General features: G+C 43.9%; 2 protein-coding genes across 4 annotated transcripts in view; one reads left to right on the top strand and one right to left on the bottom strand.

Moving 5' to 3' along the window:
• NLRP13 (NLR family pyrin domain containing 13) overlaps nucleotides 1-3,567 on the bottom strand; it is a 42,861-nt gene extending 39,294 nt beyond the window's left edge. For both annotated transcript variants that reach the window (XM_002829818.4, XM_009233159.4), the window contains exon 1: nucleotides 3,224-3,567. In XM_002829818.4, coding sequence (XP_002829864.4) covers nucleotides 3,224-3,542 — 319 coding nt within the window. In that variant the 5' untranslated portion in view covers nucleotides 3,543-3,567. The remainder of the gene's footprint in view (nucleotides 1-3,223) is intronic.
• Nucleotides 3,568-19,926: 16,359 nt separating this feature from the next.
• NLRP8 (NLR family pyrin domain containing 8) overlaps nucleotides 19,927-24,724 on the top strand; it is a 39,326-nt gene continuing 34,528 nt past the window's right edge. For both annotated transcript variants that reach the window (XM_024237604.3, XM_054539114.2), the window contains exons 1-2: nucleotides 19,927-20,364; nucleotides 23,871-23,945. In XM_024237604.3, coding sequence (XP_024093372.3) covers nucleotides 19,998-20,364; nucleotides 23,871-23,945 — 442 coding nt within the window. In that variant the 5' untranslated portion in view covers nucleotides 19,927-19,997. The remainder of the gene's footprint in view (nucleotides 20,365-23,870; nucleotides 23,946-24,724) is intronic.

Consider the following 24,724-nt stretch of genomic DNA (forward strand, 5'->3'; position numbering starts at 1 on the left):
GCTCACATCCCAGCTCTCCTGGTCACCAGCTCTGTGACCTTGGGAAATTTACTTAAGCTGTCTGTGCCTCAGTTTCCTTCTCTGTAAGATACAAGTAATAGGACCTCCTTCTTATAAATATAGTGAAGAGTCAGTACAAATGCATAGAGAGCATTAAGATAAATGCCTGGTTTATGGCCAGGCATGGTGGTTCACGCCTGTAATCCCAGAATTTTGGGAGGCTGAGGCGGGCAGATCACCTGAGGTCAGGAGTTTCAGACCAGCCTGGCCAACATGGCAAAACCCTGTCTCTACTAAAAATACAAAAATTAGCCGGGCATGGTGGCAGGCGCCTGTAGTCCCAGCTACTCGGGAGGCTGAGGCAGGAGAATCCCTTGAACCCAGAAGGCAGAGGATGCAGTGAGCCAAGATCACACCATTGCACTCCAGCTTGGGTGACAAGAGTGAAACTCCATCTCAAAAAAAAAAAAAAAAAAAAAAATCAATGTCTGGTTTATAACAGGCACCAGGAAACATGATTATTTTCAACAGATCTCATAGGCAGTCAGTTATGCTATAAAGTGACATATGCATTCTGAAAACTCACCACAGCAGATTAAATGGTGCACTAAAGCCATAGGGCTTATGGGAAATACAATCAGTGATTTTATATATAATATATACTTATATATTATATTTTATATATATTTATATATCTTTTATATACAATATATTTATATATTTTTTTATATATTTATATATTACATATGTTTTATATATATTTATATATTACATATGTTTTATATATATTTATATATTACATATGTTTTATATATATTTATATATTACATATGTTTTATATATATTTATATATTACATATGTTTTATATATATTTATATATTACATATGTTTTATATATATTTATATATTACATATGTTTTATATATATTTATATATTACATGTTTTATATATAAATATATTTACATATTACATGTTTTATATATAATATATTTATATATTACATGTTTTATATATATTTATATATTATATATGTTTTATATATTTATATATTATATGTTTTATATATATTTATATATTATATATGTTTTATATAATATTTATATATTATATATTTATATAATATATATTTATATATTATGTATTTTATATATATTTATATATTATATATTTTTATATATTTATATATTATATATTTTTATATAATATATTTATATATTATATATTTTTTATATAATATATTTATATATTATATATTTTTTATATATATATTATATATTTTATAATATATTTATATATTTTTTATATAACATATTATATATTTTATATAAGTATATTTATATTATATATTTTATATAAGTATATTTATTATATTTTATATAAGTATATTTATATATTATATATATTTTATAAGTATATTTATATATATTTTATATATATTTTTGATATATTGATATATATCGATATATATATAATTTTAAGCAGAAGCTTAAACAGCACCGTTTTAATTACAAAACACTTTATTACCACAATAAACACTGCACAATGCTATACCACCACAATCAGCCCTGCAACACCTCAGTAGGTTTTGCAATGTCACTGAAGATATGGCATGAAACTTTACCTTGAGTAGAACATGAACTTTGCTTGTGAACATGGGAAGTGTTGCAGCATGTGAGTTTTTGTGAAGTGGAAGAATAATGATCTGAAATCAGAAAGTGTAGAATGGGCAAGGCTCGTACTGAGGAAGCGGGTAGATGTTTGAGGTATATGCCTGTGTGCATTGTGTACAATCCTACGTGGCTCTGCTTAGCTCAGTGTAGGGTCGGTGGGTTAAGGGGGCGGGGTGGGGATAGTTGTGGTTTGTTAGTGTTTCTCTTGGGCAAAACCATGCATAAGCTAATATGAAATCTGTGCTGCACTCAAATTGTTTCCCAGTACAACAATCACATTGGGACAAATTTGCATGTTTAAAAGAAGCCTGGGCTGGGTGCGATGGCTCACACCTGTAACCCCAGTGCTTTGGAAGGCTGAGGCGAGCAGATCACGATGTCAGGAGATTGAGACCATCTGGCTAACACAGTGAAACCCCGTCTCTACTAAAAATACAAAAATTAGCCGGGCATGGTGGCGGGCGCCTGTAGTCCCAGCTACTCGGGAGGCTGAGGCAGGAGAATCCCTTGAACCCGGGAGGCGGAGAGTGCAGTGAGCCAAGATCACACCATTGCACTCCAGCTTGGGTGACAAGAGTGGAACTCCATCTCAAAAAAAAATAAATAATCAATGTCTGGTTTATAACAGGCACCAGGAAACATAATTATTTTCAACAGATCTCATAGGCAGTCAGTTCTGCTATAAAGTGACATATGCATTCTGAAAACTCACCACAGCAGATTAAATGGTGCACTAAAACCATAGTGCTTATGGGAAACAGAATCAGTGATTTTATATATATATATATTCTTATATATATTTATATTTATATATATTTATATATATATATATATAATTTTAAGCAGAAGCTTAAACAGCACGGTAAACACTGCACAATCCTACAACACCACAATCAGCCCTGCAACACCTCAGTAGGTTTTGCAATGTCAAAGATATGGCATGAAACTTTACCTTGAGTAAAACATGAACTTATGTTCATGCACCGCTGGGCGCGGTGGCTTACACCTGTAACCCAGTGCTTTGGAAGGCCGAGGCGAGCAGATCACGAGGTCAGGAGATTGAGACCATCCTGGCTAACACAGTGAAATCCCGTCTCTACTAAAAATACAAAAAAATTAGTCGGGCGTGGTGGCAGGTGCCTGTAGTCCCAGCTACTTGGGAGGCTGAGGCAGGAGAATCGCTTCAACCGGGGAGGCAGAGGATACAGTGACCTTAGATCGCACCACTGCACTCCAGCCTGGGCAACAGAGTGGAGACTCAGTCTCAAAAAAATAAAAAAACCAAAAAAAAAAAAAGAAAAAAAAGGCTTGTAACATAACTGAATGTGCCTCTTCCAATTCCCTTTCTTGCCTTTGCTACTCCTTCCCAGGCTAGAGCACTAAATCTTTATAGCCTTTATGCCTTTAAACATCATACTGTCATAGATTATCAAGGAGGATTTGTAGGGGGAGATCAGCAATGTGGAATGACCCCACGAAAACCCAGCGGCTACCTCCTTGCTCTCAGGAGTACCAAGCAGCCCTCCTGCCTTCCTTCTTGAGGACTCTCACCTCTCATCTTGGTTCTAACTTTCTCACACAGTGAGGTCAGATTCATTGTCTGGAAGATGCCGAGGATCACTTTCCATGCCTGACCTTTTGGGAAGTATTCGTCCAAAAGAAAGGACAGATTCAAGGGGTCAGCAGCTCTCAAGTTTGCCCAGGGGATACGCGGGAAGTGCCCCTGGGGGGCCGACCAGAAGTCCATCAGCTGCTGGGGTTCCAAGCAAAGCTTAAATTCCTCTAGCTGATACTGATCCAGGGCTATCAGGTAAGGCAGAAGCCCTTGGTTGGTACCACCGTTGGGGCAGGTGATTACAGAAAAGTTCATCTTGCCCAACACATGCAATTTCTCACTTCAGCGAAGGCCTCCTATATCCACAGGACACTTGGGACCTACAGAAAAGGAGGAGAGAGTTGAAATCATAAGCCATAAATATCACCTCCTCTCACTGTCTTGCCTACACATTTGAGTATTTTCGCTTCACAGTACTTCCTGCTACTTTTGTTAGTACACTTTTTTGTTGTTGTTTTTTGAGACGGAGTCTCACTCTGTCCCCAGGCTGGAGTGCAATGGTGCAATCTCGGCTCACTGCAAGCTCTGCCTCCTGGGTTCACGCCATTCTCCTGCCTCAGCCTCATGAGTAGCTGGGACTACAGGCACCTGCCACCACACCCAGCTAATTTTTTTTGTATTTTTAGTAGAGACGGGGTATCACCATGTTAGCCAGGATGGTCTCGATCTCCTGACCTTGTGATCCGCCCGCCTCGGCCTCCCAAAGTGTTGGGATTACAGGCGTGAGCCACCACGCCCGGCCTCAACTGGGTGTTTTCTCTGGCAACCTTACCTAGGCTCGAGATCACTGGCTTTCATCCCATCCCAGAAGAACAATGCCATCAGCACCTGATTTATCTGCCTTACTAAAACAGTGACAGCTGTCCTAGAAAAGTTACAGGTGCATGATGGTACTTACCAACTCCCATTCAGAGGGTTCACCTGAAATGTGAATAAGAAGAACATTGAAGTGAATTAGTCACAGTAAAGATCAAAGACATTTGAGAGATGGGAACGGGGGAAACTAATCAGGGAGAAGGGGTAACAAAGAGAAAATAGAAGTTTCCGCCCATCACGATTTTGGGCACCAGGCAACTAACAGTGATTGAGACAGATCTGCCACTATTCCCCCGTAGAACCTGGTCCGGCATGTATGCTGGGTCATCTCAAAATACCAGGTAGCATTGAAGGCAACAGAAAGACAGCAGAACAAAAGACTTTTTTTTTTGTGATGGAGTTTCGCTCTCGTTGCCCAGGCTGGAGTGCAATGGCTGGATCTCGGCTCACTGCAGTCTTTGCCTCCCAGGTTCAAGTGATTCTCTTGCCTCAGCGTCCGAGTAGCCAAGACTACAGGGGCACACTGGCCTTGGCCTCCCAAAATGCTGGGATTACAGGCATGAGCCACCATGCCTGGCCCAAAACACTATGCTTGAAGCTACCAGTGTGTGACCCCCCCGATGTCTCCCAAAGAGAAATCTCCAGAAGAGATGTATGTTAGGACCTACCCTGGCAGCCCAAATTCATTGAACTACTCCAGAAATTGTTGGAGAAAAGATGGGGAAGGGCACACAGAGGAAAACTTGAAACATTGTGGAGAAAAACCCTTTCAGATATTAGCAGGAAGGATAAAGACTAGGGGAAAAGCTTATTTGAGAATCAAATGACACTAAGCTATCATCGAACACCCAGTAGAAGCTGGGCAAGGGGGCTGGGCGCAGTGGCTCACACCTGTAATCCTAGCTTTAGGAGGCCAAGGTGGGCAGATCACATGAGGTCAGGAGTTCGATACCAGCCTGGCCAACACGGTGAAGCCCCGTCTCTACTAAAAATACAAAAATTAGCTAGGCATGGTGGTGGGTCCCTGTAATCTCAGCTACTCAGGAGGGCTGAGGCAGGAGAATAGCTTGCACCTGGGAGGCAGAGGTTACAGTGAGCCGAGATGTCACTGTAGACATGTAGAGGCAAGAGTGCAGTGGTGCCAAGAGTAAGACTGTCTCAAAACAATAAAAAATTACTCCATGCTGCACTTCTTTTGTTGTATGTCTCTTGTTTAAATTTTTAAACCAAGAAGATAAGAACTGAGGTATCACATCAGCCACCAACAAACTCCTCCAAGATTATAGGGTTAGGTTCCTGTGAGCCTCTCGTCACATTTTCATCCACTAGTCAATACATAACCTTGTTTTATATGTGTCTCTGTTTAAGGACACCTAATTTAATACATATTGTTGATTCATTAACCTTGAGCCCACCGCCACCAACACTATAGCTCATGCCTGAAAGCAGCTCATCTAACACATGCATTGTCTTGAGAACTCACATCCCAGCCTTCTTGTGTGTAGAGCACCAGACAGAACTTTCACACTACACAAGGGGAGATTTAGACAGCAAAGTCACCAGTGAAAAGCCCAAAAATGCAAAAACAGGGCACTAAGTAGACCCACCAGCACTGCCTTATCTGACCTCAGCTCGAAGTTTCCCTGGCTCTGTGCATGTCTGGATGACTTTGAAAGCTCTGCAAATATTGATTTGGGGGTTGCTAGCAGATCTTAGCGAGTAGATGAATTCACAGACATGGAATCCACAAATAAAGAGGATCAACTGTAGTTAGGGTGAAGCATGTTGTGTATGAGACCCACATGGTGCCACAAACTTATACAGCAAGTAGGCCAAATACATAGGACTTGAAAGGAAATGCCTCCAAACTTGAAGCATGCATCAAATTGAGCCAAGGAGGGCGGGAAGAGGATTAGGGGGTAGAGCGGTCAGTGAAAACAGCAAGTGCAAAAGCCCTGGAGGGAAAAAAATACAAGAACAGAGAAAATCAGCCAGAAAGTCTCACACAACTGCGGAATCTCCTTGGTTGAGGAGATGGAAAGCTCCTAATTGAAGAAGGAAGTGTGTGCAATCAACTCTTCCTCCTGAGAAAACACCAGCAGGATACAGTGGAGGGAAAGACCCCAGAGAAAGATGAAACCTTAGAACAGAGAGAGAAGACATCTCTTACCAACCAGACTTTGAGTCTCACACGAGTTTCCAGAGGCTGATTCGGGAAACCCCATGGAAGTAGTCACCGCCACCCCCTCCTCACCTGTGAGCAGCCCGTGGGTCCATCTGCCTCCTCTTAGCTGTGTCTTTGGGCCTCGTGGTTTATAGCTCTCTTCCCACTCCCTTTCCCCAGCACAACTCGGGGTCAGCTGAGAAGCCGACAAGACTCAGCTGCGACGTATGATCTCTGGTTTTTCTCCTCCAGATCTAGATAATCACAGGATTATTCAGGCTGGGAGGCAGAACTGGGTTTCTAATTAAAAACCATACTATCCTGAAGTAAATGGAGCCATCCACGCCAGCAAAGAGCCACAGATGTGAGTAATGCCTGAGATTACCCCTCCTATCATCTGGGCGATCTCAGAGGGCATTGAAAGATGAGAGGGGGAGAGGTCGTGAGACACTAAAATCACGGTTGCCGCCGCTTACAGGACTGTGTCTTCTTCCAACGGCAGGAGAAATGCTTCCTCCACCATTCCATCATGAACACAAAGGATTTTCCACCGAAGTCAGAAACAAGACGAGGATAGTCGTAACTCCGCTGCTATTCAACATTCTGCTGGAGATGTCAACCAATTCTATCAACAATGTTAGCTAGTTTTAAACTCAGGTTACAGGCTTTAAACTGGCAATTGGAAAGCAATTAGAGAGAGGTATAGTAATTGGAAAGCAACAGGTAAAACTATATTTGCAAACTTGATTATGTACCTGGACAACGTAAAAGACTGCATGGGAGAACTCCTACCAACAGCAAGAGAAATTGGTAATACAGCAGGTAATAAAATAAGTATTCAAAAATCAATAGACTTCAAATATGCAAACTCAAAACACTGGAAAAGAATACCCCTGATTACTATAGCAAAAAAAAAAAAAATGAAAATAAAATGCTTACTTAAAAACTTCAGAAATATCCAAAACTTACGTAAGAAAAACTATAAAATACATTTCTGCAAGACCCAAAAGTGGACTTAAGCCTTAAAGAAATAAATACCACGTTTTTGGTATGGAAATACCACGTTTTTGGTATGGAAATACCATGTTTTTGGTATGGAAAGCTCAACCTCATAAATGTATCACTTCTCTCTAATACAAATACATCAAGGTTTTACCTGGCGGTGCAGAAGTGGATTATAAAATTCAACTGAACAAATCGAATTTGTAGGAATGGCCTGGAAAATCCTGAAAAGGAGGAATGAGGAGGGACTAAACCTAGCAGATATTAAAATATACCATGAGGCCTTTATGATTAAAATATAGTATTGGCACATGTGCAAACAGACTGGGCAAAGGAATAGACTAGAAAATCCAGAAATAGGGCTGGGCACGGTGGCTCACGCCTGTAATCCCAGCACTTTGGGAGGCTGAGGCGGGCAGATCACAAGGTCAGGAGATCGAGACCATCCTGGCTAATACAGTGAAACCCCGTCTCTACTAAAAATACAAAAAATTAGCTGGGCATTGTGGCGGGCACTCGTAGTCCCAGCTACTCGGGGGCTGAGGCAAGAGAATGGTGTGAACCTGGGAGGTGGAGCTTGCAGTGAGCCGAGATGGCGTCACTGCACTCCAGCCTGGGCGACAGAGAGAGACTCCGTCTCAAAAAAATTAAAAAAAAAAAAAAGAAAAGGAAAAAAGAAAATCCAGAAATAGAATTATTAACATATATAAATTTGATAAATATTGCATCACTCATAAGTGAGGGAAATTGATTTTTAGTATGCATGGTGATGCTAGATCTGTTTCCTATACAACAGAATAATTTTCAAGCACATCAGAGATTTAAATGCATAAATAAAACTTTAGAAGCACCAGAAGAAAACAATTGAATTTCTCTCAAACTTGATGGTGGGAAAAGCTTTCTTAGCTAAGATTTAAAATTCAAAAGCAATTAGAGAAAAAATAAACAAATTTTATTACAAATATTTTTTAAGCATTCATAACAAAAGATGTGTGAAGCAAGGTAAAAAGACAAACTATAAACTGGTAAATATATTTGCAACTTAGAAAGAGTTTATATGCCTGATTTTTATTTATTTATTTATTTTTGAGATGGAGTCTCACTCTGTCACCCAGGCTGGAGTGCAGTGGCGACATCTCTACTCACTGCAACCTCCGCCTCACAGGTTCAAGTGATTCTCCTGCCTCAGCCTCCCAAGTAGCTGAGATTACAGGCATGTGCACCCATGCCCAGCTAATTTTTTTTTTTTTTTTGTATTTTTAGTAGAGACAGGATTTCACCATGTTGATCAGGCTGGTCTTGAAACCCTGAGCTCAAATAGTCTGCCTGCCTCAGCCTCCTAAAGTGCTGGGATTACTGGCGTGAGCCGCCATGCCCAGCCTATATGTCCAATCTATAAAGATCTTTGAAAAATTACCAAAATGAAATGGAGAAATAAATAATTGTTTGTAAGCAAAGAAATGCCAATGACTCTTAACTATCTGAAAACATGCTGAATCTCCTATACAATAAGAGAAATGCAAGTTCAAAATTATACACATTCTTGGCTATTTCCTGTAAACCTAATGAAAACAATTTTACCTTTTATTTTCTCTCTGCTGATGTCTGAAGACACATCATCATAACCTTTGTGAATACAAAACTCAAACATAGCCTGGGCATGACGGCACATGCCTATAACCCCAGCACTTTGGGAGGCTGAGGCAGGAGATCCCTTAAGGCCAGAAGTTCAAGACCAGGCCAGGCTGTTTAACATAGTGATACCCCCATCTCTACAAAAAATTAGCCATGAGTGCTGTCATGCACCTATGGTCCCTGTCGTCAGAGGCACGTGAACCAGAGCAACTCCATCTTGAAAAGGAGCTGGGTAAACTGAGGCTGAGACCTACTGGGCTGCATTCCCAGATGTCTAAGGCATTCTAAGTCACAGGATGAGATAGGAGGACAGCAAGAAATACAGGTCATAAAGACCTTGCTGATACAATGGGTTGCAGTAATGAAGCCGCCAAATCCCACCAAAATCAAGATGGCCACGATAGTGACCTCTGGTTGTCCTCACTGCTCCACTCCCACCAGAACCATGACAGTTTACAAATGCGGTGGCAACGTCAGGAAGTTACCCTATATGGTCTAAAAATGGGAGGCATGAATAATCCACCTGTTGTTTAGCATGTCATCAAGAAATAACCATAAAAATGGGCAACCAGCAGCCCGAGGGCTGCTCTATGGAGTAGTCATTCTTTATTCCCTTATTTTCCTAATAAACTTGATTTCACTTTACGAACTCGCCCTGAATTCTTTCTTGCAAGAGATCCAAGAACCCTCTCTGGGGATCTGGACCGGGACCCCTTTCCTGTAATGCCGTTTACTCGAGAGGCTGAGGCAGATTACTTGAGCCCAGGAAGCCGAGGCTGCAGGGTGAGTTATGATCGCACCACTGCACTTCGTCCTGGGCCATGGAACGAGACCCTGTCTCAAAAATACACAAATAAAATAAAATTGAAAAAAATTTAAAACTCCTATGTAAAAACTGCGGACATTCTATCATGAGTTGATGCAAACTTGATAAAGTTGGTTATCTTGTGGGTTTTCTCCCCTTCAACTATAGGTGATTTTTTTTTTTTTTTTTTTTTTTTTTTTTTGAGATGGAGTCTCGCTCTGTCACCCGGGCAGGAGTACAGTGGCACAATCTCAGCTCACTGCAATCTCGGCCGTCCGGGTTCACGCCATTCTCCTGCCTCAGCTTCCCGAGTAGCTGGAGCTACAGGCTCCCGCCACCACACCCAGCTAATCTTTTGTGTTTTTAGTACAGACAGGGTTTCACCGTGTTAGCCAGGAAGGTCTCGATCTCCTGACCTTGTCATCTGCCCGCCTCGGCCTCCCAAAGTGCTGGGATTACAGGCGTGAGCCACCGCGCCCGGCCAATGGTAATTTTTTTAAAAGAAAATTCCTCAAGCCAGTCCTTCCCAAGGCCCCCTGCCTTGTACTCTCTGCTGGTGAGTTTTCCTTCTCCCACAGGCTCTGTCTCTGGGTCTCCCTAAGATTGGGCCCGCTGTATGTGGGACCTAGACTGGGCCCTGGTGATCTTGAGACTCTCCTTTTGCTGGATACAATTATACCTCAAGTAGAAGACATGAACATGTAAACAAGATGAGCCAGTGAACGACTCTGGATGTTTCCAAATGGGAAGTGGCACTTTCGGACTGAACACGGTGTTAATCTTCTAAGGAGACTGGGAAGCTCTCCAAACATGTAATTTTCTGTTGCTTTTTCTTCTAGACCTAAGAGGCAAGGGAAGAGTTTCCTTTACAAATCGGAAGCACCTGTAGGATCAAGACCTGCAGCCCATTCATTCTGAATCAAGGGAGCTGAATGCCTTCCAATCAGTGCAATGCAGAGGAATTCTAGTGAGCCAGTCCCCGCCAATGGGAAGAGAAGGTCCCAATTGCCTGAATTCCCCAGCACCTATAAGGGTTGGGGGGTGGGGCAGACCAGGCGATCTCCGCTTTGGGACAGGAAGGAACAGGAAGAATAATTCTCTGCAGAGGTGAGCTTTGTTTTGTTTTGTTTTGTTCTCTTCTCTTTTCTACCTACTCTTTTCCTCATCATCAACTTCCTTGCATTACAATGGCTAGACCCTTGAGTTGGCCGCACCCAGTGGGCCCATATTGAAAATCAAAAGTGAGAGCTGGAGATTCAACTGCAAATATAACCAGCTCTCATTCATAAAATCCTTGCCCATCTCTGAAACTCAGCTTTCCTGACCCCGAAGTGGAGTCCTAAATTCCCAAGTTTTCTTTCAGCTCTGAGGGTCTGAGGGCCAAGAGACTCATAGCACTAGCAAAATTCTAAGACCTGAAAGAGATGTTGTGGGGTCTCCAGGTGTCCAGAGGTCTAGGGTAGCCACTGGCAGATGTAGTCAGAAAAAAAATCAAAATAGCTGTAGACACGAAGAAGAAATCGCGAGGCACAGAGAAGAAAGCCGCAAGGATTAAGCAGCACTGACTTTGACACTGCCCCTCTGCAAATACTCCTTCTCAATAAACGCAGATGTGTCACTGACACGGCTCAGCTCGTGGGCTTAGGAATTTGGTCAGGTTCCACCTGCTGGTTTCCAACAGTCACAGCTTGGGCTGAATTTACTTAGTTCAACTTCCCTTTTCTCCTTTGTAAACTGGATGGAGAAGGATTCATGGGATAGAATTCTTACCAAAACTTAAAGTTATACGGACTCTAGGGTGATCAAGACTCGACCACAGAACCAGATGGAGATGACCGACTTTTATCTTTTAAAAATGTTTACCCGTTAGAATAGCTATGTTTAAAATGGAAAATAATCAGTGTTGGCAAGAATGTGGAGAAAATGAAACTTTAGTGCATTGTTGATGGGGATGGAAAATGGAAAACAGTATGGCGGTTCCTCCTGCTGACCTCAGGTGATCCACCCGCCTTGGCCTCCCAAAGGGCTGGGATTACAGGCCTGAGCCACCGCACCCGGCCTGCTTTTTAATTTTTAATTTTTCTGGGTACATAGTAGGGGTATATATTTATGGGGTACACGAGATGCTTTGATACGGGCATGCAATGCATAATTACCACATCATGGAGAATGGGGTATCCATCCCCTCAAACATTTATCCTTTGTGTTACAATCCAATTATACTATTTTAGTTATTTTTAATGTATAATTAAATTGCCATAGACTATAGTCACCATGTTGTGCTATCAAATACAAGGTCTTATTCAGTCCTTCTAATTTTTTGTGCCCATTAACCATCCCCCACTTTCCTCCCCACCCCCCACAACCCTCCCCAGCCTCTGATCACCACCCTTCTACTCTCTATATCCATGAGTTCAATTGTTGTGATATTTATTTATTTAGAGACAGGTTCTCGCTCTGTAACCCAGGCTGGAGTGCAGTGGCGTGATCTCAGCTCACTGCAACATCCACCTCCCGGGTTCAAGCAATTCTCGTGTCTCAGCCTCTCGAGTAGCTGGGATTACAGGCAGCTGCCATCACAGCCGGCTTATTTTTGTATTTTTTGTAGACACAGGGTTTTGCCATGTTGGCCAGGCTGGTCTCGAACTCCTGACCTCAAGTGATCTGCCCACCTCAGCCTCCCAAAGTGCTGGGATTACAGGCTTGAGCTACCGTGCCTGAACTGTTTTAATTTTTAGATCCCAAAAATATGTGAGAACATGCAATGTTTGTCTTTCTGTGCTTGGCTTATTTCATGTGTAGATGATCCTGATATACTTCTGTAGGGGAGGAAATACTTTTCCCTCTCTCTCTCTTTATTGACCTTAGATTCCTTGGCTGGAGCCTGTGCATTAGGCTCATGAAAGACAGATTAACAAAAGCACAGCAAACAGAAGTTTATGTGTGCATTCCCAGGGGGAGCACTCCGTGATGAGAACACTAAGGGGTGGTTAGAACTTAGGCTTATATGTCATGCTAACAAAAGAACAATACATTCTTTTTTTTTTTTTTTTTTTTTGAGATGGAGTTTCACTCTGTCGCCCAGACTCGCTGTAACCTCCGCCTTCCAGGTTCAAGCAATTCTCCAGTCTCAGCCTCCCGAGTAGCTGGGATTACAGGCGCCTGCCACCACTCCCAGCTAATTTTTGTACTTTTAGTGGAGACAGGGTTTTGCCATGTTGGCCAGGCTGGTTTCGAACTCCTGACCTCAGGTGATCCGCCCACCTCGGCCTCCCAAAGTGCTGGGATTACAGGTGTGAGCCACTGTACCTGGCCAGAACAATACATTCTTAGAGAAGTGAAAAGACAAATGAGAAAGACCTCGAATTCCTGGGGGGTAAATTGTGAGAAGGTAAATGTATGGGGGAGAAAATGGAGGATGAGGGCTAGTTCATAAGGTTTCTTGTGTAGATTCTTCTGGCGCCCTTGCACGGCTGTATGCGTCTGGAGCTTGTCTCCGGTGATTAACTTCTGTGTTTCCTGGTAGAGAAGGGGAAAAGGAGCACCTTTACAAACTGATAAGTCTTGCATTTAGGCAAATCAAGGGAAGGCAGAGAATTTTTCTTGTGTCTGCTCCTTCTAAAGTATCTTCAGCTCAAAATAGTCCATTTGAAATGTACAATAAATTATTATGAACTATAGTCATGCTACTGTGCTATCAAATGCTAGAACTTACTCCTTCTATCCATTGTATTTTTGTGCCCATTAACCAACCCCTCTTCATCCAAACCCTCCCACCTGCCTTTCCCATCAATATGTACGATTATCATGTACCAATTTTTAAAAATGAGTACAACAAACTGGAATATTCAGGGGTGGCGTATTCTGCCGTCCCTCATTTCTCTGAAAGGCCAGGAACTCCCTTGCTCAGACCCATCAACCCACCTGCATCTGGACGTGTGCTCTCCACCTTCTTCCTGCCAAGAGCGCTTCAGACCCAGCCTGTGTCCTCAATTATCCCCCTTCTCCTGCTGTTATTTCCTCACTTGCCAACACTACTTTTTCTTCTCTACTCCCTTGAATGTACATCCCACAGCATTTCCATCTTTCCATTTTTTTTTTTTTTTTTTTTTTGAGACGGAGTCTCTCTCTGTTGCCCGGGCTGGAGTGCAGTGGTGTGATCTTGGCTCACTGCAACTTCCACCTCACCGGTTCAAGCAATTCTCTGCCTCAGCCTCCTGAGTAGCTGGGATTATAGGCGCCCACCACCATGTCTGGCTAATTTTTGTATTTTTAGTAGAGATGGGGTTTCAACATCTTGGCCAGGCTGGTCTCGAACTCCTGACCTCAGGTGATCCACCCACCTCGGCCTCCCAAAGTGCTGGGATTACAGGTGTGAGCCACTGCACCTTGCCGAAAATCTTCCTTTAACCACATGTCTCCTGACAACCCTTCATCTCTTTGCTCATCTTCACAGCAAGACTATTTGTGGTTGGCAGGATGATGACACCACCCCACTAAAGAAGTCTACCTATGAATCCCTGGAACCTGCAAATGCGTTACCTGACATGACAAAAGGGACTTTGCAGATGTGATGAAGTTGCCTCTTTTTTTTTTTCCTTTGAGACAGAGTCTCGTTCTTGTCACCCAGTCTGGAGTGCAGTGGTGTGATCTCAGCTCACTGCAACGTCTGCATCCTGGGTTCAAGCGATTTTCCTGCCTCAGCCTCCCAAGTAGCTGGGATTACAGGTACCCACCACCACGCCTGGCTAATTTTTCTAATTTTTTTTCAGTAGAGACTGGGTTTCACCATCTTAGCCAGGCTGGTCTTGAACTCCTGACCTCAGGTGATCTGCCTGCCTTGGCTTCCCAGAGTGCTGGGATTACAGGTGTGAGCCACCGTGACCGGCCTGAAGTTGTCTCTTGGGTTGGGGAGATGGTCCTGTGTTATTTGGGTGGGTCTAATGTAATCGCAAGGGTCCTTCTGAGAGAAAGGGAAGGCCAGAGTCAGAAGATGTGACCATGGAAGCAGGGATCAGAGTTAGAGAGTGCCAAATATGCCACCCCAAAGTATGTCACCTTGGCATATTTTATTTTATTTTATTTTATTTTATTTTTTGAGATGGAGTCTCACTCTATCGCCCAGGCTAGAGTGCAGTGGGGCAGTCTCAGCTCACTGCAACCTCCACCTCCCGGGTTCAAGTGATTCTCCTGCCTCAGCCTCCCAAGTAGCTGGGACTATAGGCGCCCACGACCACACCCGGCTAATTTTTGTATTTTTAGTAGAGACGGGATTTCACCATCTTGGCCAGGCTGGTCTTGAACTCCTGACCTCGTGAACCACCTGCCTTGGCCTCCCAAAGTGCTGGGATTGCAGGCGTGAGCCACTGCGCCTGGCCTGATTTTTTTTTTTGATGCATGATAACTGTATGTATTTATGGAAAGGGGGGCGGGGAGGAGGGATAAAGAGAGGTTGGTTCATGGGTATTAGAAAGGGAAGAGGGAATGAGATAGAAGATGCCCCACTGCTGTCTTTGAAGAAGGAGGAAGGGGCAAAAATCCAAGGACTGCACGTAGCTTCTAGAAGCTGGAGAAGGCCAGGAAACAGATTCTCCCCCTAGAGTCTCCAGAAGGAAACAGCCCTGCCAACACCTCAATTTTAGTCCAGTGATCTTAGCCCATTTCAGGCTTCTAGCCTCCCTAACTGAATGTTTTATCTTAAAAATACTGTGTTGTCCGCCAGGTGCGGTGACTCCCACCTGAAATCTGAGCACTTTGGGAGGCTGAGGCGGTTGGATCATGAGGTCAAGAGATGAGACCATCCTGGCCAACATGGTGAAACCATGTCTCTACTAAAAATACAAAAATTAGCCAGGCGTGGTGGCAGGTGCCTGTAGTCCCAGCTACTCGGGAGGCTGAGGCAGGAGAATTGCTTCAACCTGGGAGGCGGAGGTTGCAGTGCGCCACCGCACTGCAGCCTGGGAGACAGGGTGAGACTCCGTCTCAAAAAAATTAAAAAATAAAAAATACTGTGTTGTCTTAAGCCACCAAATTCATGGTAAATTTGTCACACTAGTACAACAGGTCACAATTCTTCTTTTCAGGATTATGTCTATAGCTCCCTACCCTTGTTCTCAGTAGGAGAGCCAGCCAGAAGGATCCTTCTAAAAATTATAGCCGTCCCACGCCAGTCCAATCAGGTTCTGTGTGACCTCTTGAGATCACCTCCACTGTCTTCATTTTGCCCATTCACCTCCACTCACCCTGGTCCTGCTGTTTCTCAACAGCTCCAGGCACGTCCTGGCCATACGGTGGTGGTCCTTGCCCTTCTGTCTGGAACTCCTCTGATAGCCACACAGCCCATTCCATGACCTCTTACCTCCTCCTCTCCTCCAAGCTTTTGCTGAGACATCCCTGCTTCAGTGATCCCTTTCGTCAGCCTTTTACAAATCGCAGCAGGCTATTTCTCACTTCCTGTTCTCTCTCTTGCCTCTCCTTTTTCCCATGGTGTGTACAGTCTTCCATTGCATCAGTGTGCTCTCATGGGCATGCACACATAAATAAACTTCTGTTTGCTGTGCTTTTGTGAATCTCTTTCATGACCCCAATGTACAAGCCTCCAGCCAATGAATCTAAGATCAATAAAGGGACAGAGAAAAGCTTTTCCTCCCCTACACTTTATTTTCATCCACTGAAATGTTAGCTGCATGAGGACAACAATTTTTTTGTGTATCTTTTGCTCACCAACGTATCCCCAGTGCCAAAAATAGAGTTTGGCATAATATTTGACAGTGGGATATTTCAGTGAGTGAATCCAGAAGGACTGTGTTACGAACTGAATGTCTGCGTCCCCCCAAAATCCGCAAGCTGAAACTCTAACCAACAAGGTAACGGTAGAAGAAGGCGGGGACTTTGGGAGGCGATTAAGTCATGGGGCCAGAGCCCTCATGATTGGGATTCCAGCCCTTATGAAAGAGCCTCCAGAGAGGTCCCTCACCCCTTCCTCCATGTGAGGAGAACATAGCAAGAAGGTGCTCTTTATGAACTAGGAAGCTGCCCTCACCAGACACTAAATCTGCCAGCACCGCAATCTTGGACTTCCAGCCCCCAGAGCAGTGAGAAATCAATGTCTGTTTTTACTAAGCCACCCAGTGTATGGTATTTGTTACGGCAGTCCAAACAGACTAAGACGGACTGGCTTGTGCACACACCATCTCACATGTGCAAGTGTATCTGTAAGGTGCAGGTTTTTTGTTGGTTTTTTTGGTTTGGTTTGGTTTTGTTTTTTGAGACAGTCTCACTCTGTCTCCCAGGCTGGAGTGCAGGGGCACAATCTTGGCTCACTGCAAGCTCCGCCTCCCATGTTCACACCATTCTCCTGCCTCAGCCTCCCAAGCAGCTGGGACCACAGGCATCTGCCACCACGCCCAGCTAAGTTTTTGTATTTTTAGTAGAGACGGGGTTTCACTGTGCTAACCAGGATGGTCTCGATCTCCTGACCTTGTGATCTGCCCGCCTCGGCCTCCCAAAGTGCTGAGATTACATGCATGAGCCACCGCGCCCAGCCTTTTTTGTTTTTGTTTTTGTTTTAGAGATGCAGTCTCACTCTGTTGCCCAGGCTGGAGTGCAGTGGCGGGATCTCGGCTCACTCACTACAACCTCTCCCTCCTGGTTTCAAGTGATTCTCCTGCCTCAGCCTCCCAAGTAGCTGGGACTACAGGTGCATGCCACCATGCCCAGCCAATATTTGTATTTTATTTTATTTTATTTTATTTTTAGTAGAGACAGGGTTTTACCATGTTGGCCAGGATGGTCTTGATCTCTTGCCCTTGTGATCTTCCCGCCTTGGCCTCCCAAACTGCTGAAATTACAGGCATGACCCACCACCCCCAACCTCAGGTTGCAGTTTTAGAAGTAGAACCGCTGGATTCCATGGCAGTGCACACATGATTGGTAGATATTGTGAAAAGGCCTTTCAGAGAGGTTCCCCCTGCTTATGTTCCATTCAGCAGTGAATGAAAGTAAAGCAAAATGATGATGTAATTGCCAACATCCTCCCTTGCCCTGCAAATTTCTCTTCTTTTCTTTTCTTTTCTTTTCTTTTTTTTTTTTTGTTTGTTTGAGACAGGGTCTTGCTCTGTCACTTTGGCTGGAGTGCAGTGGTGTGATCTCTGCTCATTGCAATCTCTGCCTCCTGGGTTCAAGCAATTCTCCTGCCTCAGCCTCCCGAGTAGCTGGGATTACAGGCACCCACCACCACGCCTGGCTAATTTTTGTATTTTTAATAGAGGCAGGGTTTCACCATGTTGGCCACGCTGGTCTGGAACTCCTGGCCTGAAGTGATCCACCTGCCTTGGCCTCCCAAAGTGCTGGGATTACAGGCGTGAGCCACCGCACCCAGCCAGTCCTGCAAATTTCTTAAAGCTGCAGCTGATTGTGGCTGGAACGTGGTCAGCAATGGTCATGGAATAAGTAGAGGTAGAAAATGTGTGACTGTGTTAGGCTCCTCCCTGCAACGCCACCCACTGGACGGGAGGAGCACTAGCAAGAGTCAGCCACCCAGGAGCACATCACCTTTGTCCTGGGACCAAGCCCAGCTACTCTGGACCCAAGGGAGGACTGAGTCAATTAAACAAGTTTATCCAGAGGTGTAGTTGTCACATAAGTTATGAGAGGGAGAAGTGTTAAATAAGAAGCTATTGGCCAGGTACAGTGGCTCATGCCTGTAATCCCAGTGCTTTGGGAGGCTGAGGTGTGTGGATCACTTGAGGTCAGGAATTTGAGACCAGCCTGGCCAACATAGTGAAACCCCGTCTATACTAAAAATACAAAAAAATTAGCCGGATATGGTGGCAGGTGCCTGTAATCCCAGCTACTTGGGAGGCTGAGGCAAGAGAATCGCTTGAACCCGGGAAGCGGAGGTTGCAATGAGCCGAGATCACACCACTGCACTCCAGCCTGGGAAACAGAGTGAGACTCCATCTCTAAGTAAATAAATAAATAAATAAATAATAAACTATTATTGGAAGTTGGGGCAGGGGGGACAAAAATACACCCATGATCCTTTTTTTTTTAATTTCTTTTTTACGTTTCTTTTAGATACACGGGTACATGAGCAGGTTTGTTATATAGGCAAACGTGTTATAGGGGTGGGTTTGTTGTACAGGTTATCTCATCACCCAGGTATTAATCCCAGTACTCATTAGTTATTTTTCCTAATCTTCTCCCTCCTCCCACCCTCCAGCCTCTAGCAGACTCCAGTGTGTGGTGTTCCCTCTATGTGTCCATGTGTTCTCATCATTTAGCTACCACTTATAAATGAGAACATGTGGTGTTTGGTTTCCTGTTCCTGTGTTAGTTTGCTAAGGAATAATGGTCTCCAGCTCCATCTATGTTCCTGCAAAGGACATGATCTCATTATTTTTTATGGCTGCATAGTATTCCATGGTGTTTATGTACCACATTTTTTTATCCGGTCTATCACTGATGGGCATTTAGGTTAATTCCATGTCTTTGCTATTGTGAATAGTGCTGCAATGAACATACACAGGCATGTGTCTTTATAATAGAATGATTTATATTCCTTTGGATATATATCCAGTAGTGGGATTGCTGAGTTGAATGGTAGTTCTCTTTTTAGGTCTTTGAGGAGTTGCCACACTGTCATCCATAGTAGTTGAACTAATTTACACTCCCACACACAGTGTATGAGTGTTCCTTTTTCTCTGCGAATTCACCAGCATCTGTTATTGCTCGACTTTTTAATAATCACCATTCTGACTGGTGTGAGATGACATCTTATTGTGGTTTTGATTTGCATTTCTCTAATACATGATCCATTTTTTAAGAATAAAAACTTTGTTGAATTTGAGATCACTTTTAATCTAAGGGAGCCTTCTAACCAACCACATATTTTCTAGATTTTAGCTTCACTGAATTATTTTACCTGCTTCTAATTTTTCTTTTTGCTAAACCTTTTGTGAAGGCTTTGATATTTTGCTTGCCTCTTCCCCAAAAGAAGGCATAGAGAATAAAAACTACAAACAATCCATTAGTCTAATGGACTAATCCCAAACATTCAATGCATCTTCAGTTTTTCCACAGGGCAGAGAATCTTTGAGGAAAGGAGGTAATGGGAGTACCTGGCATGCAGAATACCTGCCAAGTAAGCATTACATGAATCTGTCTTCTTGGGTGGTGTTTTCATCTTCTTGTTTTATTGTTTTATGTCTCCACAGGTCTCGTGTTTCTCTCTTCCTATCGGTTGTCTTTATCGTGGACACTGAGGTGTTCTCTGCCTTGACTAAAGATGAGTGATGTGAATCCACCCTCTGACACCCCCATTCCCTTTTCATCCTCCTCCACTCAGAGTTCTCATATTCCACCCTGGACATTGTCTTGCTACCCCGGCTCCCCATGTGAAAATGGGGTCATGCTATACATGAGAAATGTGAGCAATAAGGAGCTACAACGGTTCAAGCAGTTCTTACTGAATGAGCTCAGTGCTGGCACCATGCCCATCACCTGGGACCAGGTCAAGACAGCCAGTTGGGCAGAGGTGGTTCATCTCTTGATAGAGCGTTTCCCTGGACGACGAGCTTGGGATGTGACTTTGAACATCTTTGCCATTATGAACTGTGATAAAATGTGTGTTCTAGTACGCAGAGAGATAAATGGTGAGTGTTGATCTGGTGGATAAATGGAGGTGGGCTTGGCTGCTGGGCAGCTAAACTGCTCTAGTCGCCACCCCTATCACTTACTGGTCATCTGAGCAAGAATGCAAATAGTGGAGGAAGATAATGGATCTAACCCAAAGGCAAAGACTGTCATACGGGCATTTTTTTAATTTTATTTTTCTGAGATGGGATTTCGCTCTTCTTGCCCAGGCTGAAGTGCAATGGCACAATCTTGGCTCACTGCAACCTCCACCTCCCAGGTATAGACGATTCTCCTGCCTCAGCCTCCTGAGTAGCTGGGATTACAGGCACCCACCACCACGCCCGGCTAATTTTTTTGTATTTTTAGTAGAGACGGGGTTTCACCATGTTGGCCTTGAAAGTGCTGGAATTACAGGTGTGAGCCACCACGCCTGGCCTAGATATGTATATTTAAAAATCAGTATCTACATGGTTCAGTACTATCCACAGTTTCAGATATCCACCAGGGATCTTGGAACATAGACCCTGCAGAGAAGGGGAAACTACTGTATTAAAGGAAATATACACCAATCCAGAAACGTGATAGGAGATGTGAACCCGCCTCTCCCAATAGCTGATCTTACAAGTAGTCAGTCTCATCAGTAAGAATGGAGAAGACGTCAGCTCCACAATTTTAAACATAAACAACAGGAGAGTGGGTGCCCTATGTCTCCTTAGCCACTGGCACCCCAGCAGCTGGCTCAGCATCTAGCATGTCATAGGTGCTCAAATATTAGATGGCTAGAGAGTAATTGATTGTGAAAAGGGACTTTCTTTTGATAAGGCAGCCCAGGAAGTCCTCTTTGAGGAAATGATGCTAAGGTTGAGACCTAACACAGGAGGAAATAGCTCATCGTGTGAAAGGGAGAGAGAGTCACTGGAAAAGAAAATCAGAGGGGATGGAAACCCCATGACCCAGTGGTAGAGAAAATCTTAGTGTTAAACAGAAAATGTTAATATTTACTAACCTGATGAAAAATACACAGAGAGGCCAGGCATGGTGGCTCACGCCTGTAAACCCAGCACTTTGGGAGGCAGAGGTGGGTGGATCACCCAAGGTCAGGAGTTTGAGACCAGCCCGGCCAACATGGTGAAACCCAGTCTCTACTAAAAGTACAAAAAAAAAATTAGCTGGGCGTGGTGGTGGGCAGCTGTAATCCCAGCTATTCGGGAAGCTAAGGCAAGAGAATTGCTTGAACCCAGGAGGCGGAGGTTGCAGAGGGCTAAGATCACGCCACTGCACTCCAGCCTGGGTGACAAAAGCAAAACTCCATCTCAAGAAAAACACAGACACACACACACACACACACACACAGAGCTACACATATGCAGTTGATCCTCATTATTCATGGATTCTGTATTCGTGAATGTGCCTACTCATTAAAATGTATTCATAACCCCCAAATCAATACTTACAGCGGTTTCAAGATCATTTCCAGACAGCAACGCAGCAAAAAAATCGAGTTGACCCCCTAGCCGAGGTCAAACAAGGTGACGCTCTGCCTTCTGGCTTTAGCTCTCACCCTGTAAGCCGGTGTCATTTCCACGCCTATTTGGTGCCACACTTTTGTGCTTTGAGTTGGTGGTTTTGCTGTTTAAAATAGTACCCAGGCCGGGCACGATGGCTCATGCCTATAATCCCAGCACTTTGGGAGGCTGAGGTGGGAGGATCATGAGGTCAGGAGTTTGAGAACAGCCTGGCTAACACGGTGAAACCCCATCTCTACTAAAAATACAAAAATTAGCCCAGCGTGGTGGCGCACACCTGTAGTCCCAGCTACTTGGGAGGCTGAGGCAGAAGAATCGCTTGAACCCAGGAGGCAGAGGTTGCAGTGAGCTGAGATCACACCACTGCACTCCAGCCTGGGTGACAGAGTGAGACTTAGTCTCAAAAAAAAATAAGAATAAAAATAAAAATAAAAATGGTACCCAAAACTAGTGCTGATGTGCCTTTCCATGTTCCTCAGGGCAAGAAGGCCGTGCTGTGCCTTAGGGATAAAATACACGTGTTAGCTGAGCTTCCTTCAGGCAAGATTTATCAGTGTGGTTGACCATGAGCTCAATGTTAATTCATCAACAATATATACTAAATAAGGTGTCTTTAAACAAAAATACATGTAAAACAAGTTTTTATATTGATCAGTCGATGAAAATATTGTAACCAGAGACTAGCAGGAAACAAACCTTGTGTTTTCCTGGGAGCAATGGTTCAGTATTAGTGAATTTGGTGTTCACAAGAATTTTATAGACGAGAACTACCACACATAACAAGAATCAATGACTATATGTGTATGTGCATGTAGAGATACACACGTGTATGTACACATATGTGCACATATACATAGATATTAAGCTAGAAGTTCCTTGGTATCCATGGGGGATTGGTTCCAGGCTCTCCCTCAAGGGTACTGAACAAATTCATGGGTGCTCAACTCGTTCATGTAAAATGGCATAGTATTTGCATAGAACCTATACACATCCTCCCACAGACTTAAAATCACTCTAAATTACTTATAATACCCAACACAATGTAAATGCTCTGTAAATAGTTGTTATCCTGTATTGGGTTTTTTTATTTTTTTGAGACAAGGTCTTACTCTATTACCCAGGTTGGAGTGGAGTGGTACGATCATGGCTCTCTTCAGCCTCTGCCTCCTGAGCTCAAGTGATCCTCTTGCCTCAGCCTTCTGAGTGGCTAGGACTATAGGCATGCCACCATGCCCGGCTAATTATTTTTTATTTTTTTAGTAGAGTTGAGGTCTTGCTATGTTGCCCAAGCTGGTCTCGAACTCCTTGGCTCAAGTGATCCTCCTGCCTCAGCCTTCTGAGTGGCTAGGACTACAGGCGTGCCACCACGCCCAGCTAATTATTTTTTATTTTTTTAGTAGAGTCGAGGTCTTGCTATGTTGCCTAAGCGGGTCTCGAACTCCTTGGCTCAAGCGATCCTCCTGCCTCAGCCTCCCAAAGTGCTGGGATTACAGGCGTGAGCCACAGTGCCCGGCCTTGTATTGGTTTTTTAATTGTATTATTTTATTGTTGTATTTTTATTGGGTTTTTAGTTTATTTTCCATCCTCAGTTGGTTGATTCCACAGATGTAAATCCCATGGTAATGAAAGGCCGACTGGACGTATAGATACACCGCTACGTAGATATTAAACTGTGTATGGATTTTACATACACATATGTGTGTATGAGTATGTGTGTATATTTCTCCCTCAGTGTCTGGCGGGGCTATCCATTTATAACATGTTACTGAACACCTTACTCAATGCATCATAGAATAACATCTTTTCTCATTTCCTATAATTGCTGTGATAGAGATAGATCTAGGTGATCTTCTTCTCCCTGTACCAAGGTGGTGAGAGGATGACACTCTTAAGCCATGTGGCCACTTCTGTCCTAAAAAGGCCATTGGCTCCATGCTGTTTCCCTGCTACCAAGATCTTACCATTCCTGCGGAACAGCCTCCTTTTTTCTGTTCCAGCCATTCTGCCTACCTTGGAACCAGAGGACTTGAATGTGGCAGAAACACAGGCGAATCTGGAGGAAGGAGAATCTGGTATGTGCCTGCATCATAGCAGACCCTGGTGAAAAAATGGGCTATGGATTGGGATGAGCTGCTCAGTTGCTAAGGCAAGGCAGATTTTAAGTTACCATGTCCAGTGTTTCTTCTACAATCAGAACCAACATGGCAAAACTCTGTCTCTACTAAAAACACAGAAACTAGCCGAGCGTGGTGGCAGGTACCTGTAGTCCCAGCTACTTGGGAGGCTGAGTGAGAAGAATCGCTTGAACCCGGGAGGCAGAGGGTTGCAGTGAGGTGAGATTGCGCCACTGCACTCTTGGGTGACAGATTGAGACTCCATCTCAAAAAAAATAATAAAATAAAAAAACAGACACAAACCATTGGCTCAGGGGTCCCCAACCCCCAGGCCGTGGACAGGTATCAGTCTGTGGCCTGTTAGGAACCGGGCCACACAGCAGGAGGTGAGTGGCAGGCGAGCGACCAAAGCTTCATCTGTATTTACAGCTGCTCCCCATTGCTCACATTACCTCCTGGGCTCTGCCTCCTGTCAGATCAGCAGTGGCATCAGATTCTCATAGGGGTGCAAACCCTCTCGTGAACTGTGCATACAAGGGATCTAGGCTGTGCAGTCCTGAGAATCGAATGCCCGATCCGTCACCATCTCCCATCACCCCTGGATGGGACCATCAAGTTGCAGGAAAACAAGCTGAGGGCTCCCAGTGACTCCACATTATACTGAGTTGTATAATTATTTCATTACATATTATAATGTAATAATAATAGAAATCAAGTATACAATAAACGTAATGCAC

This window comes from Pongo abelii, chromosome 20 (genome assembly GCF_028885655.2).
Source record: "Pongo abelii isolate AG06213 chromosome 20, NHGRI_mPonAbe1-v2.0_pri, whole genome shotgun sequence".
NCBI classification, from domain to species: domain Eukaryota; kingdom Metazoa; phylum Chordata; class Mammalia; order Primates; family Hominidae; genus Pongo; species Pongo abelii.